The 18,908-nt window shown below is 55.5% G+C and overlaps 1 protein-coding gene across 6 annotated transcripts in view; it reads left to right on the top strand.

The window, feature by feature from the left end:
- The window catches only part of MYO18B (myosin XVIIIB), a 221,852-nt gene that overhangs the window by 18,583 nt on the left and 184,361 nt on the right, over positions 1-18,908 (top strand). For all 6 annotated transcript variants that reach the window (XM_043901502.1, XM_043901506.1, XM_043901501.1 and 3 more), the window contains exons 4-11: positions 487-1,728; positions 2,260-2,326; positions 3,170-3,282; positions 4,586-4,762; positions 9,313-9,511; positions 11,433-11,575; positions 12,375-12,475; positions 13,492-13,555. In XM_043901502.1, coding sequence (XP_043757437.1) covers positions 487-1,728; positions 2,260-2,326; positions 3,170-3,282; positions 4,586-4,762; positions 9,313-9,511; positions 11,433-11,575; positions 12,375-12,475; positions 13,492-13,555 — 2,106 coding nt within the window. The remainder of the gene's footprint in view (positions 1-486; positions 1,729-2,259; positions 2,327-3,169; positions 3,283-4,585; positions 4,763-9,312; positions 9,512-11,432; positions 11,576-12,374; positions 12,476-13,491; positions 13,556-18,908) is intronic.

Below are 18,908 nucleotides of genomic sequence, written 5' to 3'. Positions count from 1 at the left end.
TCCCTCCCTGGCCCAACAGGAAGAATCAGGTGTAAATAATAGAGCATCAGTGGCAACAGCAACGGTGGCTCCTGTTGCTGAGGGTGTGGTAGGTGCTGGGCTCAGTTTCCATAAGTTAGTGTGAAGCCGCCCGCCCATCCACCCTGAGAGGCCATTATGGTTTCCATTTTACTGGTAAAGAAACTGGCTCAGAGAGGGGAAGTGATTTACCTAAGGTCGCGCAGCTAGTTAGTGGCAGAGTTTGGAGTGAATTTGAGTCTGTTGGGTTCCAAAGTCCACTTTCCTTTCATAATGTCACTTGGCCTTCAAGTTCTGAGCCAAGGTCTAGGATGTAGGATATTGAGGTTTGGCTCATTGCCCCCAGGTGCTTGAGGGTATTTGAGGGAATGAATGCCTGGGTGATTAAAGAAGTGAATGAATGAATGAGTGAATGACAAAGCTGTCTGGTCAGCACGCAGCTGAGAACGGTTGTGGTGTCTCTTTTAGATCCCAGAGGTTTCCGCTGGCCAGCCCAGCACTGGCACCAAGCCTGGGAGCCAGAACGTCCAGTCAGGCTCTCCCCAGAGCGCAGACGTTCTGGGCAAGAAGGGCGAGGAGGCCGGGACCATGGACCCTGTGCTGATGACCATCAATGGCGAGAAGCCCCAAGAGTCAGGCCCCAGTGGGACACCCGCCAAAAAAAGCCTGCCCTTCAAGAGAGGGGTGAGGAGGGGTGACGTGTTGTTGATGGTGGCCAAGCTGGACCCGGACTCCGCCAAGCCAGAGCAGAGGACCCAGCCCCGTGATGCCCCTGCTTCCAAGACCCCACCCCCAGCCACGGATCCTGGAGGGGGAAAGAAGGGGGACACCCCAGGGACTCCTCGTGGCCCCCAGGCCAGCACCACAGACGCACCTCCGAAGGCTGAGAAGACGCAGACTGGGGGCCTTGGGGACCCAGGAACTGTGCTGCTGACGAAAGGGGAGAAGGATCAAGGCACAGTGCGAAAAGGGGGCGAGGCCCCCCAGAAGACCAAAGGGGTGACAAAGGGGGAGCTCCAGGGCAAAGAGGGGTCAGGGGACGGGGGTCAACCAGGGGCAGCAGAGAAGGGGGCAGGGGATCCCCCAAACAAGGGGGCAAAGGGGAGTCTCTCCAAGGATGCAGCAGGTGAAGGGAAGTGGGCTGGGGCCCAAGCCCCGGTGAGAAGGTGGGGAGGTTCCCTGGGCAGAAGGGGCAAGTGGGACAGTCCCCAGCGTAAGAAGGACAAAGAAGGTGTGCTCCTGAGTAAGTCAGACAAGATGGAGGAGCCTCAGACCAAGGCGGAGAAGACTGACAAAGTGCTGGGGAAGGTGGGGGAGGCTCCCAGAGCCATGGACAAGGCAGGTGAGCCTCAGAGCAGGACTGGGAAGGCAGGTGAGCCCCCAGGCAAGATGGAAAAGATGGGGCCACCTCAGAGCGCCTCTGCAGAGGCGGGTAAAGCTGGGGGTAAGGCAGAGAAGGACGATAAAGCCCCCAAGGAGGTGGATGCACCTGGGGGTACCCCGACAACAGCTGGTAAGGAGGACCAGCCTGAGAGCAGAGGACAGAGAGCAGAGGCGCCTCGCCCCAGAGCAGGCGATGGGGCCGGGGCCCTGGAGATGGAGCCAGGAGGCCCTGGGCAGCCTGCTCTGGAGGGCCACGTGGAGAAGCCTCAGAGGCCGGCGGAGAGCCAGGAGGGGAGCAGAGGAGGCCAGAGCGGAGTCTCGGGGCAGGTGAGGGGGCTGCGGGGGGCGGGGAGGTGCAGGCCAGAGGAGGGGGATGGGAAAGGCTTGTCCCGGGGGTGGACAGGCGGGGACGGGAGACGGACAGGAGTGGAAGGGCGGCCAGCCCAGAGGAGGGGCCAGGCACGTCCCCCTCAGCAAGCAGGGGCCTGGAGGCCTTGCAGGGGAATCTGAGCTGTCCCGAGGTGAGGTTCTCCACAGAGTGAGGCAGTGTCCCAGCCATGAGAGGTGTCCCATCGCCACTGAGCATTCAAGGTCACAAGGTAGTTCTCTGAGCTGTGTAAATGGCAGATTGCTCAAGATGCAGATCCCCGGGCCCCACCCTGGAGCTTCCCTTTCAGAAGGCTAGGGTGGGGCCATGGCCTCTGCATTTAAATAGGCACCCCCACTCACACTGGGGCATTCTGCTTTAGCTGGTCTCAGGCATACTGTGAGAAATGCCCATGTAAGGGGTCTGCCCCTCACACAGGGGTGGGGGAGGGTGCATCCCCTTGGGCTAATTTATATGAACTTTGCCCCCAGGCTCCTGAAGACAGATGGTATGAGGCAGAGAAGGTCTGGCTGGTTCAGAAGGATGGATTCACTCTTGGTAATTAGGGGTGTTAGCACACCTGGGGTCTGAGTCTCCTTCTCACGCCCCCAGTGCTGGCCGCTGTATGTGCTGGGTCCTGATCATAATTTGGGGACTGAGGGGAAGGGAGGGGTCAGGGGCAGCCAGGAGACATGGCTTTGGAGTGGGACTAGTTGGGTGTCATTTCACTCTTAGCAGCTGGTCTGTTGGGTGCTATTTTCAAAGGCATTTGTGCCTTGGTGATTAATTATTTAGCTAATTCACTAAAGCAACAAGCATTGTTTGGCTTCTGCAGAGTTGTGTCTGGAACCTAGTGCAGGTGGATCTCATCTCCTGAACCCACCTTAGTTGATTACTTGTGGCTGGTGGCCAGACTCTACTGAGAAGTGATTCTGAGTCCTGTTCAGAACTCGGCTGGGAGGAGTGATTGATTAGTGATGTCTGGCGGGCTCTTGGCGTGAGGAGCAGCAGCCCGTTTGCCATTATTTGCCATCCCGAGTCTAGGTGTGCAGCGGACAGTGCGCCCAGCCATCTGACTGCCAACTCTGCGCCTGTGCCCACTGATAGAAGCCCCAGATGAGTCAGACCCAGCCTGTCAGACCCAAACCTGCACGGGTCCGGGGTCACAATTCAGCACCCTCCCTGTAAATAGGCCCCCAAGGAAGAGGATGATGCCCATTTCCACTGTGTCCCAGGTCCTCTCTCCTGCTCCCTGGCCTGACTCAGCAGCTTACAACCTCTCTCTTCTCATCTTTTTTCCTCTTCCCTCCCCCTGTCCCACCTCCATCTTCTTTCCTCCCCTCTTTCCCCGCTGTCCCCCACCTCCTCCCTGCACCCCTCCACCCCTGGGGTGTCTTCCAGCAACGGTGCTGAAGCCGGACGAGGGAACAGCAGACCTGCCGGCAGGAAGGGTGCGACTGTGCATTGACGCGGACGGTAGCGTCACGGAGGTGTGCGAGGAGCACGTTCACCGGGTGAGCCCCCGCCCGCCCTGCCTGCTCCACCCGCCTTCCCCCTCTGCAAGAGTTCCTCCTGCTTGACTGCACTGCATACTTCCCCTCGGCGCGCTGGGGGGAACTGTAGGGAAGTTCACCGTTGAACTCACTGCTCTGCCAGAGGTGTCCTGTTAAAGGGTTTCATTGCTCTGTGCCATGGTGTCCCCTTTATGAGGCCACATTAAGAGATGTTTGTCAGATCTTGGGCCTGGGAATTCTTCTGCTGGAGAAAGGGATTGTTTTCCTTTGAATGGACTTTTGTATGCTTCCTTTTTCACCCTGGCTGCCAGGGGACTCAGAGCCAAATTTGCAGCTTGCCATTAGCTGTGAGACAGGTTCCAGTGACCTGCCTTTTGGGTATCAGCCTTTGGTTTGGTTCTGCTTTTTTGGTTGTTTTGCATAATTTTTGTACTACACCATGAATCTGTGAGAATAAGTCAGAATCTAATGAAAGAAGTAAAAGGTCTTGTCCTGATGCTTTCCACCCTTCACATCTACTACCTGAGAAGGAGCTTCTTCCAGGCGTTCCCTGTGGGCCTCGTTCACCTTCACCCCCTCGTCTCCTCCTCTGCCCACCTCAGGCCCCCTCCTCCCACTAGTGCTGGGAGTTTGCAGAGGGCCAGTGTCCTCAGAAGAAAAACTGACTCACAAAAGACCAGGGCTGACCCACACCACAGAGCATTAGGCCCAGGAAACTTCCAGGAGCCAGAAACAGTGCTAGGAAGCTTTTCAAATGGACGCCCCAAGGAGAGGCTGCAGTCACTCCTTGCTTCTAGAAGGGTTTAGGTGTAGTCTTTCCAACTGATGAGTGTGTGGCGGGCTGTCAGAGAAGTGGGGCAGTCAGGGCATTGACCTCCGTCCTAAGCGTCCCTGAGCACACGCAGAGCTCCCCGACAAGATGCAGAAGGGAAGGAAGCAGCAGAGGACACGTCCTCCGAGCACACCAGCCTTTCTGTGTCTGAGACAGGAGGCACGCGAATCTTGCTGCGTGTCCTCAGAGCGTCCCCCCTCCTGGTGCCCTGAGCGCAGGGAGGCAGGACCAGTGTGGGGAGGGGGCGGCTGCCAGTTGCAGAGAGCGCAGGAGAAGTGATGCCGCTGTTTCATCTGTAGGTTTTGTCGCTCTCTGCGGAGTCCTCAGAACACAGCTCCCCAGGAACCGGGTCACCGGGGCCGTGTGTGGGGGCAGGGGGCGGAGGCGGGGGTGGGGGTTGGGGTGGTCGTGGTGGTCGTGGTGGTGTGGGGGCCCAGGAGGCCAGAGGACGCTCTGTGTGATGGTTCGCAGGCCAACCCCCCCGAGCTGGACCAGGCTGAGGACCTGGCCTCCCTGGTCAGTGTCAACGAGTCCAGTGTCCTGAACACGCTTCTGCACCGCTACCGGGCTCAGCTGCCTCACACCCGCGCCGGGCCCGACCTGATCTTCCTCCAGCCCCAGGGGCTCATGGCGCCCTCTGCCAGCAAGGTGAGGGGGCCCCGGGGGCGGGGTCCGTCAGCATCTCGGGGAGCAGAGCCCCCAGAGTCCCTGCAAGCGTGTCTGTGAGCAGCTTCCTGCAGACGTGGGTGCTGGGGCATCAGAGCATCGGGGAGCCTTGGGGACCACGTGCTCCCCCTTCCTTAGAGGGGAAGATAACAGATACAAGCAGCAACAGGAGCGCGAGACAGTGACAGTGGGAGAGCATGTATTGGATGGTGTCAGGTCCGTCAGACTCTGCTTCGGGCAGCTTTGCGTGTCATCTCAGCCAGTCCTCAGGCCCACGAGAGGACGGGGCCCAAGACTAGCCCTGTTCCACGGATGCGAAGCTGGGCCAGCTCTAGACTCAGGCTCGGAGCTGGAGGAGCTGGGGTGAAGCCCACACCGCCAGTCCCTCTGTGCTCTGAAGCCCAGGCCGGACCCTCAGGAGTCCCTGACACCCGCATGAACTGGGAAACTCAAGCCTCCGTTCTCCGGTTCTACTTTTATTCGTTTCTACAGCCCGTGGAGTGTAGAAACGATGTGTTTCTTGTCAAGACCATAGTCGTAGCGAGAGTACTCTCTCGGCGCCACCTTGTGGAGGGCCCTGCAGCTGCAGCCCCGTCCTTGGCGCCCCATCCCCTCAGGATTCTGGCTGGAGAATTCCATGGGCTGTGTAGTCCACGGGGTCACAGAGTCGGACACGACTGAGCAGCTTTCACTTGCCCTTCACTTCACCCTCAGTTCACCTGGTTGCTCCTGACTGAGAGAATGATGGAGGGTCCCGTGTGTGAAGGTGGGCAGATCAACCGGCCTCTGTGGAGCTTCTTGTCCTCGTGGGGAAGACAGGTCCATCATGACAAAGAGAAGCGTGTGGAGGAGGTGATAGGAGGTGGGGAGGACTGGAGATGGCTGGTGCCAGGTCTCACATGGGGTTGAAGTGACTCTGAGCCTGGTGGAGATTTTCAGCAGAGCAGTTACAGGTGGCCTGACTTACGCTACAAAAGGATCCTCTTGGCTGTGGGGTGGAGGTGAGAGGTGGGCAGAAGTGGAGGCAGGGAGATCCACTGGAGGTCAGAATCTCATCTGTGCTCCATTCGGAGGGCTTGTTGGCCTGGGAGGGGTCAGACCTCTAGGATACCTGCTAATGCACCTCAGTGCTTTGGAAAGGTCACGACGCTTCTTAGGCCTCAGTGTTATCATCTGTCAACTGGAGATGAAAAGCTGCATCTTGCCCTTGGAGTCCCATGGGACAAAGCCATTCATAGCCCCTGAATGATGCTGAGTCCGTTAAAGAGGGGGCAGTAGCCTGGACCCCCTCCACGAGGCTTCTCTTTTCTAGGACGCCCCCCATGCCCCCGTAGGTCACCCTCGACCTGGCTGTTCTGGCCAAGGGTCACACATGCACCCCGTCTCCCTCGCTGGGCGAGCCGTGCTCCAAGCCTTCTGAGAAGCCGAGCGCCTGCTCCAGCTCCGTAGGCACCCCCGGGAGAGGTGTCTGTCACAGGTCCCTCCTCTGCAAGTTTGGTTCTCACAGTTCTCAGTTGTCCTGGATCACGGCATCCTTTACTCTGGCTGGGTCACAGAGCCTCAAAATGCAGGCGTTAGGACCCACCCTGGTAGGCGGAACTTGAGCCTGTGAGCCCCAGCTAAGCCCCTGTAACTGCTCGATTGGGGCTGGGCCCCCTCAAGTCACCCCGCCTCCCGCACCTGCTCTTTGGCTGGGTCTCAGCTGGTTCCTCAAGTGGCCACCAGGTGGCAGCAGAGACCTGCAGGAGGGGCTGGGGCCGCCTTGCACATGGGCGGGGTGGGGTCTGGGCAGGGCTAGGGGCCTCTCTGGCTGGGGGTCTGGGCCCACCCAGCTGCTGGGAGCTGGGTGTATGCGTGGAGGGTGCAGGCCTCTGGAGTGAGTTGCTGTGACTGTATGGGGTGTAGATGAGCGCATCTGTGTACAGAGGCCTCCGCTGCTGTTGGGGATGTGTGCCCTTGAGCATGCCCGTGTGAAGCATGTAAGGTATCTGTGTGTGTCTGCAGGATCCTCCCTTCTCCCCTGCAGGCCTGAGAAGGCTGACGGTTGGGACAGCCTGGGCCTTGATCTTATGTTTCCAAAGTGGGAGGTGGCTTGGGGCTCAGACCCTAAGACCCTGTGCCTGCCTTATGCCTTCAGGCCGTGTCCAGCCAGTGTGAGGAGCTTGTCTTACTTTGCCAGCTTTGGGGTTCCTGCTGAGCCTTTTGCTTTGTGTCAGGATTGGGGCTCATCACTGTTCCTGGGGGTCTTGGGCTGTAAAGGCCAACAATGCAATGGGGGCCCAGGTTTGGGGGAGGGCTGCCCCACTAGGGTTTGTGCCCCTGGTCCTGCCGGGCCACTGGGGAGGGCGGGTGGGCCTTACTGGTCCACTGGTCACCCAGTTAGCCTCCTGGGCTTCGACGCCTCCTCTGGCCAGGCCTGGTCCCTGCTCCCTTCGGTGCCTTTTCACTGCCCTTGCTGTCTCTGCTTCCATCTTCCATCCTCCCTGAAAACCATGCTAAGCAGACATTTCTCAGGGTCACTAGGGATCTCCATGCTGCCCCGTGGTCAGTTCCCTGGTGTCCCCTGACCTGACCCACAGCACACTTCAGGGGCTGGTCCCCCCTCCTCCTGCCGCCACTCCCTCCCTCAGCTCCCGGGATTCTGCTCTCCTGGTTTTCCTCCTGTCCACCAGCCCGCCCTCTCAGCCTCTTTAGCTGGTCCCTGACCTCTTCAGGTCAGCCGCATCCCCCCACATCTTCTCTCTCCCTCTTTAAAGGTCCACTTCCTTGGTGATCTCATCCAGGCTCGTGGCTTTAAAATGACTCCCGTTCAGTATAATTTAATTGGTTTGTTTATCACCTGTCTTCTCCCAAATGAAAGCAAGTTCTAGAGGCAGGGCGTTTTTATATATGAAAATGTATTTGTAAAGGTTTAATTTACATACAGTTAAAGTCACCTCTTTTAACGTTCAGTTCTGTAGGTTTTTGACAAACACAATTGTGTACATGCCTCCACCCATCAACTTCAGGAAGTTCCATCACCCCCAAAAGTTTTCTACACCCTTGTGGATGTCCCCTCCCCCATGCCCTACCCTCGGCAGCCACTGTGATCTGTTCCTTTGTCCCTTTTCCCTAGTTTTGCCTTTTCTGAAAAGTCATATAAATGGACTGGTACAGCATGTAACCTTTTGAATTGGCTTCTTCCACTTAGCACAATTCACACAACGCCCACGTTTGAAATTCACTCATATTGTTGCAGCTCTGAGCTGTTGGTTCTTTTATTCTATTGTGTAGCTTCCTTTATCCATTCAGAGGGGGACCCGCTGGCCCAGTTTTCAAAACTAGGGTGATTGGTTGCCTTATTCGCTCTTTAGCTGAAGGACATTTGCGTTGTTTCTAGGGTGGTTTTTTTTTTTTTTTGATGATTTTGAATACATAGTCAGTGTAGCCAGTGACAGAGAGAGGGCTTTTTGGTGAACATGGGTCTTCGTTTGTCGTGGGTAAATCCCTAGGCGTGGGGTTTGCTCTGTTGTGTGATGCACATTTCACTGTAAAAGAAGTTGCCAGACTGTTCTCCAGGCAGGCCTTACCGTGGAGCTTTCCCACTGGTGTTGTGGGGGAACTCCAGTTGTTCTGCCTCTTCTCCAGAACTTCGTAGCGCGTGTCAAAAAAACCCGACATTTAAAGCCTGTTTTCAGCTGTTTTAACAGGTGTCCAACTGTGAGGTGTCTCCTCATAGTGGGCAGCGTGTGTGCACTCAGCGGCTCAGTCGTGTCTGACTCTCTGCGACCCCATGGACTGCAGCCCCCCAGGCTCCTCTGTCTGTGGAATTCTCCAGGCCAGAATGTTGGAGTGGGCTGCTGTTTCTTCCCCCAGTCTTCCCCACTCTAGGATCGGATCCATATCTCTTGGATCTCCTGCATTGGTAGATGGATTCTTTACCGCTGGTGCCCCCAGGAACCCCACAATGGGCAAAAATTTCCTTAGTTTGTTTTGAGTAACGCTGTGTCCCCAGTGCCTGCTACATAGTAGACATTCAATGGACGTGTGTTTTTGAGTGAAGAGTGAGTGGATGGGGGAACGAAGGAGGTGGAGGCAGCTTCAGGTATCATCGAAGTCTGTCATGGCAAATACTTAGGACATGTACCACCATCTCCCCAGCCCCATCCTGTCTCCATGGCCGCGTCACTGATCAGTCGGGCCGTTTGTCCTGCTGCTCTGTTCAGGCCGGTACAATCCGGTGATTTGCATAGTAGCGAGTGAGATGAACCCCATGAGCCGATGCAGCTCTGGCTCAGCACTAGTTCAGGCCTCTCATTAGTGAAGCGCAGGCCCAGGCTCAGGTCAGGGTCCGAGACTATGCGTGGGCTCACAGGGGACCAGTGATGGGACTCGACCTTCACACTGGGCTCTCCCCAGAAAAACACACGATTTCTCTGTTAAGTCTGGAGTGGGATGGGAGCAGGAACGCGGATCTGGGCTCAAGGCTGGTTGTGAAGTGCTTCCTGGGCTCTGGCTTGCTGGGAAGGCTGACGCCTGTGATCTTCCTGCAGGTGCCCAGGAGCCGCCGGGACGGCCTGCCTGCCCACATCAGCTCCCTGGCCCAGCGGGCGTACTGGGCTCTGCTGAGCCAGCGGAGAGACCAGAGCATCGTGACCCTGGGCCGGAGCGGCGCTGGCAAGACCGCCTGCTGTGAGCAGGTCCTGGAGCACCTGGTGGGGATGGCGGGCAGCGTGGACGGCAGGGTCTCAGGTATAGTGGTCACCAGGTGACGTGCAGCGGGACACGGGGCGGGGCGTAGGAAGAGGGAAGGGAGAGTGGGGGAGGCCCTGGGTGGCCCTTTCTTGCATCCAGTCAGCCAGCCTTCACTGAGTGCGTGTTGCAGACCCTGTGCTGGCTTCTGGGCAGGGCCATCCCGCTCTGCCAGGTGCTTCCGTGTGAATTAGGAGCCAGGCCTCCTTCCTCCAGACTCCGACTGCCACCTGCAGGTCAGTCATCAACACCCGGTCATTGTTAGAACCAAGCACTTGACAGCCGCGTCCTGGCCCAGCATCCTGATAACTGCAGGCCTGTGAGTGTAGGATCCAAATGCCGTGCCCGTCGACGTGGGGTCCTCGTGCAGCGCACGGCCCACTGGACTGTGCAGAGGACCTGGCGAGGAAAGACAGGGCCGGGCCTGTGCTCAGGAGGAGCTGACGGCCAGCAGGGAGGCCCAGCTGCCTGTCTGTGCCCGACGCCAGCGCTCTGTGCCACGACGTGGCGGGGCAGGGGAGGGGGAGGGGTCATGGCAGAGGGGTGGGCGGCTGCCTAGAGGAGTGATGTGTGAGCTGGGCCTTACAGAGAGCGTGTCAGTCGATGACAATAATTCAGTATTGGTAGTGATCGTAGTGAGTGCTTCCTGAGGACTTGCGAGCCAGACCCATTCTAAACAGGTTAACTTATTCATTATTTAAAACAGCCCTGTAAAGAAGATATCATTATTATTTGAATTTTATAGAGGAGTCCAGTAAGACGCAGAGAGGTTAACCAGCTTGCCCAGACCACGTGGCTCATACACCCTAGTGCCAGGATTCAAAGCAGAGCTGTTACCCCTGAGCCAGAGTTCTCAACCTACTGTTTCCCCTCTGAGGGCTTTTTAGATGTTACTTCTGCTAATCACCTCCCACCATGAAAGTTTAATGCCAGAGGTTCACCATGTATCTGTTTATGCAGTTAGGTCTATATGTATGTCTGTGTGTGTGTGTGTATGTATCTGTGCTCTATACATAAGATAGGAAAACTTCCCCACCTTCAAGAATCAGTTTCTGCCCTCTTGAGGGCAGTATTCACCCTGCTGAGAATATATGGCCCAAGCAATACTGCTTTTTAGTATAATAGCAAACATAATACTAACAGCACCTCCTTTGGAGCCTGTTCTAAGCACTTTACGTTATTAAATCTTTTAGTCTTCATGACAACCACATGAGGTAGGTAGGTACTTACCCATCTTATAGATGGGGTGTCTGAGACACAGGAAGGTTAATTTGCTCCAAACCATGTAGCTATCAAAAGGGAGATCCCATATTCAAACTTGCTTAACTGTTGTATTATCCTCCTTCTCCCTGGGGTTATTCCAGTGCTTTATTGAGCACCTGCTCTGCCTCTGGCACAGGCTAGGAGCTGGGCATCCAGCCGGGAGAGGCACCAGTCTTGGCCCTTGCAGAATGGAGGTCTGCTGAAAGTGTGTGTGGGTCGGAGGGTGGGAGTCAGGCTAGGCTGTACCCAGGTGCCTAGCACAGCACGTGGCACAGAGAGGGACTTGGTAAATAGCTGTGGGAAGACTGCAGGGCTTTCCAAACCTGCTGTGATGGGGAGTTCCCTGAGAGCAGGTCTAAGAATGTTAATACCCTGCCCCCCTCCTAAACCCCACCAGGTCCAGGAGGCCCTGGGACAGCCCTTGTCACTCAGAAGGCACCAGTCCGGGGTCTGTGTGTCTCCCCGTCTTCACTCAGCCTTGCTCCCCCTGCCCTTCTGCCCTCAGCACAGGGCCAGCCCAGCAGTGCAATGGGCATGGCTTGGAGCTGATCTGGGGAGGTGGCAGGGGTCCCACTGGGGCCGGGGCCCAGAATGGGGTCCTGAGAGGCAGGGGTGGCAGTGCCTGGGCTGCGGGTGATGCCCACCCATGTCCCCACAGTGGGGAAGATTCGAGCCGCCTTCACCGTCCTCCGGGCCTTCGGCTCTGTGTCCACCGGCCACAGCCGCAGTGCCACCCGGTTCTCCATGGTGATGTCTCTGGACTTCAACGCCACAGGCCGAGTCACGGCTGCCCAGCTCCAGGTGAGGCCTCTGGGTGGGAGAGGGAGGGAGTCCCCAGAGCTGCAGGGTCCCCAGCCCCTGCAGGGACCTGGAATGTGTCTAAATGGTCATCGCTCCCCAGGCCCTGGCCAGCTCCTCCCCACCTCGTTCAGTGCCCCCACATCCTGTCCCGGAGCGAACTGGCCTGTCTGCATCTTGGAGTATCACAAGGATGAAATATTCATGAGTAAATATATAATTGAGCCGCTCATTAGTTGGGTCTTAAAAGTGTAAGTTGAAATTAAACAGACACTCTCCGGCCTTCCGCGGCAGCTCGTGTGTGACGAGCACATGGCCTGTTTGTTCCCATCTCCAAAATCGCCCGGCCCCTCCCCTTCCTCTCCGCAAACATTCTGTTTGAACAGAAAATAGGATTAGGTTATTAGAAGGGTTGTTTGTATGTGGAGCTGGGATAACATCCAGACTCACTGGTGCCAAATAAATCCCCTTTCCGAACTGGCCCTGGAATTCTTGCCTTCATCACCATTTGGGTCAAGTTATTACAGGCTTCCGTTACATGAGAGTATGTTGGAGGGTGACTCTTATGTATGTTAATTGTGATTGCCTTTGGATTCCTTAATCAGAAGGAGTTCCTTAATCAAACAGCATTTGTTAATTCCCTTCGTGGAATCTGAATCAATAAGACCAAGGCCTGGCTGTTCCGATTCGGAGGTGTCCAGCCAAGTTGGGGCCTGAAATGTTGCCTCAGACAGTTGAGTGGGTCTGGGTGGGGCAGCCTAGTGGCCTCGTGGTGACCGGGTGTCTCTCCTCTCCTGGGCAGACAATGCTTTTGGAGAAGAGCCGTGTGGCCCGGCAGCCGGAAGGGGAAGGCAATTTCGAGGTTTTCTCCCAGATGCTAGCTGGGTTGGACCTGGATCTCAGGTGAGCAACTGGGCTGGGTGGGGCCAGCCGAGGCCAGTGAGACAGAGGGTGTCGGCTCTCCCGGGGCCCAGCCCCAGCTCTACCCAGAGCTGAGTGGAACCCAGTGGTGAGGAACCTGGCCTCTGATTCCAGCTACCTGGGACTGCTCCCGGGCTGGGGAACCTGGCCAGGTGTCATCTGCTCTGAACTGCTGTTTCTTACTCTGTAAAGTGGAAGCGGTACCTTGACTGACCTTGTAGGATTAAGTGAGACACTTCACGTACAGCTCTTTATCCATGCTGGGGTGTGGAGGGTGTCTACTCTGGTGCTGGTATTTCAGTCCAGGCTCTGACAGCAGCATGGGAGGTGGGCGAGGAACAGCAGACCCCAAACCTTGCAGAAGTTCCTCAACTCTGTCAGAGCCCTGGCTGCACCTGAGGTATCTCAGGGCAAGGAGGCACCAGGTGGAATAGCCAGCTGAGAAGCCAGGAGCCTCATCTCGGAGGGCCTCCTAAAGGAGGTAGCCTAGGGAGTCCTTTCTGCCCCTCCCTGACTCCTGGGTGTCCTTGGGCACGTGGCTCCCTGTCTCTGAGCCTCGGTTTCCTCGTCTGTAGAGAGGAGGATCAAAGTTCCCATGAGGCTTGAGAGGTTGCTTACCCCAGGCAAGGTTCCCCTCTGTGCCCCCCACTGTTTGTCTCCTGCCTTCCTCCCCGATTTGAGGGAGAGGCTCCACCTGTCCTGAGCCTCCTGATAAGGCCAGAGGGACACTTGTACCCTCCAGAGAGATGAGAGAGGAAGCTCTCAGTTCTCAGAGCAGGGTAACTGCGGAGTAAGGAAGCTTCTGGAAGGCCTTTCCTTAGGAAGGGCCCAGTGAGGGCAGCAAGTGAGGAATATTTGGGCAGTGGGGCCAGGGCCCTAGGCCAGCTCTGGGGCCACCTGGGGCATTGTGTGGAGCCCCACACCATGGTGACCACCTGCTCTCCCAGACTACCAGTGTGGGCACGTCCCCCCTTACTTCTGGTCCCTTCTGTTTTCAGGACAGACCTGTACCTGCACCAGATGGTGGACAGCAGCTCCTTCGGCATGGGCCTGTGGCCTAAGGTAAGGAGGAGGCCCTTCTGGGATGAGTGGTCTTGTGTCCCCATGAGCAAGGGGTCCCTCTGCCACTGGGGTGCAGAGTTGGCCAGGGCTGGTCACATGGGGGAGGCAGGACTGCCTTTGTGGGGTCTGGGCTTGTTGGGGAAATGAGTCTTGTACAAGTAACGGGAACCAAGAGATGATCTGTGTAGAGGTAAGAGCGTGGGCTCTGGGACAGGCTGTCTAGATTCAAACCCCCGCTCTGACACTTACTGGACGTATGACCTCAGGCATGGGTCCTAGCCTCTCTGGACATCTGTCTCCTCTTTGGTAAAATGACGATGGAAGTGGTATCTCCTCATGGACCTGTTGTGAGGAGTAAAGGAAAGGATGTCATAAAGCACCTAACCCTGGGCTTGGATCACGTCAGTCAGACGTGATTCTCCTTGGAAATACTGTTAATGATGTTGTGTGGGAAGGGGCGGTCAGAGATGACTTCCTGGAAGGTGGGGCCTGTGACCAGGGCCTGGAGAGTTGGTATTCAGTTGTTTAAGAAAGAAGATTATTCACTTGTTTTATTTACTTTTTTATACTTTAAAATTATTTTGAGTCTCCTCCCACCCCCACACTCCTACTATCACTCCCCGTCATGCCTGTGCTGAATGCTGGGATTCTGGTCCTCATCTGTGAATTTTCACTCGGTCAGGAGAGAACGACTTGGGAATTAATGCAGTCATGTGAGATAAGGATATGCCAGAGTCTGTACAAAATTCTCTGTAACAGAGGATGGTTGAAAGCTACTTGGCCTCAGTCAGGGAAGGCTTCTTTAGTCAAGAGGATATCTGACCTGGGTTTTGAAGAATGAGTAGTTCACCAGGTGGAGGGGAATGATCATTTCTATTCCTAAGCTTTTTTTCCAGACATACATGTTGGGGAAACAAAGGGTGCTGGAATAATTGGGCATCCTCATGCAAAAAAAAAAAAAAAAAAAGAATTTCAATCCACAGGAACTCACACCATATAGAAAAATTAACCAAAATGGATCCTAGGCCTATATGTAAAACTTAAAGCTGTAAAACTAAGAAAACAGGAGAAAAATTTCTGTAACTTTGGATCGAGTGGAGACTTCATAGGTGTGACATTAAAAGTCCAGCCCCCGAGAGAACAAGTCGATGAGCTGCACTTCATTGAAATTAAGACCTTTTGCTGTTTGAGTGTCACTGTTAATATGAAAATACAAGCCACCGACTGGGAGGAGATACTTGCAGATCACATATGTGATGAAGTCTCCGAATCCAAAATATATAAATGACTCTCAGAACTCATAAATAAAACTACCTGACAAAAAAGATGGGCAGAAGAATTTCAACATAGTTTTACCAAAGAAGATTACATAGATGGCAGATAAGCGTGTACAATATACATTAGTCATTAAAGGAATTTAAAACCACGATGAAATACCACTGCACGATACATAGAGTGCCTACACTTGAAAAGATGAAGCATAACACGTGCTGGTGAGAATCTGGGGTACCTGGAGCTCTCATAACCTTGCAGGTGGGAGTGGAAGAAGTCTCTTACCATCTTGGCAAACCATCTCTCACAAAGTTTAGTGTATACCTCCCACATGGCATGCCAGTCTACTCCTAGGTGTTTATACAGGAGAATGGACGTGTGCATCCACTTTTTTATATGAGTTCATTAGCAGTTTTATTTGTGATAGCCAAAACCCAGAAACTATCCAAAATGTCTATTAACAGGTAAATGGGTGAATTCATTGTGGAATATCCATAAAGATAGTATGCTCCTCAATAATAAAGAAGTACTGATCAAGATAACTGTGCTGAGTGAAAAATCTCGGATGAAAGAGCACAGCTGTGTGATCTCATTTATGTGAAACTCTGGAAGGTGCAGATGAACCTGCCGTGACAGCAGGCGGGTCAGTGGTTGCCTGGGGATTGGGTGAGGGCAGAAAGGGGGAGAAAGGGTTGTGTGAAAGCGAACTTTTGGGGCTGAGGGACGCGTCCATATTCTTTAGCACTGATGCTTTCGTTTGTGGGTATGTCAAAGCTTATCACGTTGTACTTAAAGATGAGTGGTTTGTTTTTGTCAGTTACACCTCAATAAGGCTCACTCTCTTTCTGTCCCCCTCTCTCTCTGTTGGGTACTGCCTGCAGTTATTGACTAAGTAGGCCTGGGCTGGGACCTAAGAGTCTGCATGTCTCACAAGTCCCCAGGTGATGCTGAGGCTGGGGGTCCAGGGACCCCACCCTGAGAAGCAGGGTCAGCAAGTCTGTTTCGACAGTGGGCGGGGTGAGAGGGAGTGGGGCGATGTGGCTCCCCCAGCCTCACCTTGCCGTTGCCGCCCCTGCCTCGGGGGGACCTGCAGTATGGTCTTCATCCAGGCCCCTTCTCCCCCTGGTTGGGGGCCCGGGCAGCCCAGACCCTACCCTGGATGGCAGAGGATGCGTGGCTGCCCCAGTGCTGGGCTTCCTCTAATGAGCTTGGGCCAGCAAGAGCATGATGGTTTGTTTTCTTGGTTTTGAGGACAAAAAGGGCTCAAGCCAGGCCCCCGTGAGCTTCCTGGCCTGACCTGTTTGTTCACAGTCTGCATACAGGAATGGGCGCAGTGTGAACCCATATCAAGGAGGCGTTTGAAGTGGTTTTCTTTTTTCTGTGTTTCTGGGAGTTGTTTTTTTAGACCAGTTGATCTGTGGGAACTCGTAGGGTAGTTCTTTGTTCTTGTCCTACTAGCTGGCAGGTACAGAGAGTGTTTTCTTTGTTCTCTAAGAGCAAAAATAGAATCTGGAAGCTCATTGGCCTTTGATACAAGCCTGGGCTCATTTTCTGGGATTGGGCCGTCCAGGTATCATCTCAGTAAAGGAATTTGGTGCTCAGAAAATGCCCCCGGGAGTGAGAACTGCTATGTCACCCTGAAGCCCCTAAAGTCACCAGAGTCAGCAAACAGAAATGCAGAATGCCTGCACGTATTCATCTTGTAACTGATGTAGGACAGTGGTGATTGCATTATTAACACTTACTGTTCACTTGAAATGTCCCGGGAGGGTAGATCTTCAGTGATCTCACCACACACCAAGAAACGGTAACTGTGAGGTGGTGGAGGCATGCACTAACTTCACTGTGGCGATCACTTCACAACGTGTTCATGTATCACATCCTCACACTGCACACCTAAAAACAGACCGTACTCATTTGTCAATTATGACTCACAAAAACTGGAAACATAACAGGATGCCCAGTTAAATTAGAGTTCCAGATAAACATCAAATAATTTTTTTTTTTTTTTTAACTTAAAGTGTGTCCTGAATGTTGCACGGGCAGTCCTGGAGGGTTGAAGTTGTATCAGAGAAGGCTGCCTGGAGGAGGTGAGCATGGGCTGATCTTCTGCTGAGAGAGAGAAGTGAGTCAGGTGCAGGGAGGCCAGCCTTCCTGAGCCCCTGATGCAGAGGTGACGGTGGGGGAGAGGCAGGCAGGCAGCAGAGCGCAGGGTGAGGGTGTGGGATGGGGGGGCTGTCAGCTGGAGCAGGGCCCGGGGGGAGCGGCCCTCTGGGACTGCCTCTGCTGGCCGACTGCCAGCTTCCCCTCCCGGGCCCTGCGCAGCGCCACCCGCCCCGCCCCGCCGCCCCCCCACCTGCCACATCTCAGCTCTGAAATGGAACTCGTTTGAGATCTGCTGGGGCACCAGGACACATTTGAAATCACAAAGCTTTCATATTATTTTCTTCTTCTCTGTAATTTATTTTTCCACAACCTAGGCTGATTTTTTTTAAAAAAAATAAGTACCATCAGTAGCGGTCATCATCATCATAATAATAGTAATAATCCTTGCCTCCCAGCAGTTTGCTTCTGGCTGTCAGCAGCCAGGCTTCGGCCTGAGGCACATTTATTTTTTATGACCCAGGCATCCACTGTGGAGGAATGTGCTCCAGACAGGAGATTGGGGACCGTGGTGCTCCTGCCAGGGGCTCTGCCCGGAGCTTTCTCTTACTTAATCCTCGCAAGGCCCCTTTGACAGAAGGGATTAAGATCACATCTGTTTTTCAGGAGGAGTAGCCAGGCTCAGAGAGGTGAAGCTACTTGCCCAAGGGCACACAGCTTTTAAGTGGCAGAGGCGGGACTGAAGTCCAGGTCATCGTTGTTGTTCAGTCACTCAGTCGTGTCTGACTGTGCAGCCCCGTGGACTGCAGTGTACCACGCTTCCCTGGCCTTCACTGTCTCCTGGAGTCTGCTCAAGTTCATGCTCGTTGAATCCAGGTTGGCCTGACTCCAGACTGGCACGCGTGTGTCCCCTGACATTGCCGCAGACCTGAGCCCTAGGCGGAGGCCGTGTGTGTTCTGGGATGTGACCTGCTGTGCACCCCGGGTCACTTCTCTGTCAGCTTCGATTTCTCCCCCGTGAAGTGGGTAGGGCAGCGCCCAGCTCCTGGGTCTGCTCCTAGGGTTGGGGCTCAGTAGGGAATCTAGGGTGTGGTGACTCTGCCCGTCCCCAGCACGTGGCCTTGGGCACGTGTCTCACCCTCTCTGAGCCTCAGTTTCCTCCTCCGATGGTTGGAGAGACTGAGGCTGCCTGGCAGGGTAAAAGCTCCTAGAGCGGCCCTTCTCTCCTGCCTCCTTAAGTGTGCTTTCGGCCCCTGGAGAGGACACAGACCTGCCAGTGTTGAGATACCAGGAGCCCTGGCTCTGGATGGACCTGTCCTGCCCTCCCCGCTGTCTCCGTCAGGTTCACCCCCTGTTCAGGCACCGATGTTCCTTTTGCAGGTGAAGTGAGGCTGTGTTCAGTGTTTCCCTCCAGAGCTGCTCCAGGTCCAAGGGTGGAGGGGTGGGGACCCTCCTGGGTTGGTGGGCTGTGGAGACCCGGGGGAGCCTGCCCTGGCCCTGGAGGAGGGCGTGCAGTGTACACCCCCCTGAAGCAGAGTGGGCCCCGGGCCCCGCCCTGTGCTTGTCCCCAGGGGACCGAGTTGCAGGCCCCCAGGGCCACGCCCTCCCCAGAGAGCAGCGCCTGGCTGCAGACCCCGGGTGCCTGCTGCCCTGGCCCCGTGAGAGAGGCCTGCATGTCCATCCTCAGGGTGCTCGGTGCCCAGCGCGCCCTGTCCTCCACCGTGCACTTCCGCTAGGACACCCTGCCCGCCTCCCCACCCAGCAGCCACTTCTCCGAGCTCATGCTGTTTGCTCTGTTCACCACTCCTTCCCAACGCCAGCTCCGCGCCTCGCCCCAGGCCCAGCGCCCACCCTGTGCCATCAGTGTCTGCGTGTCTCCCTCCTTGGACCGGGAGGCCCCAGGACAGGCCGCGGCGATCCGCCTGCCGGGGCTGCTGGACGACGCTGGGGGAGGCGTCCCTGGAAGGCTGGACAGCCT

This window comes from Cervus elaphus, chromosome 5 (assembly GCF_910594005.1).
Source record: "Cervus elaphus chromosome 5, mCerEla1.1, whole genome shotgun sequence".
In the NCBI taxonomy this organism is placed as follows: Eukaryota; Metazoa; Chordata; class Mammalia; order Artiodactyla; family Cervidae; genus Cervus; species Cervus elaphus.
Note: the sequence above shows the minus strand (reverse complement) of the source record. Positions and strands in the feature narration are given on the sequence as shown.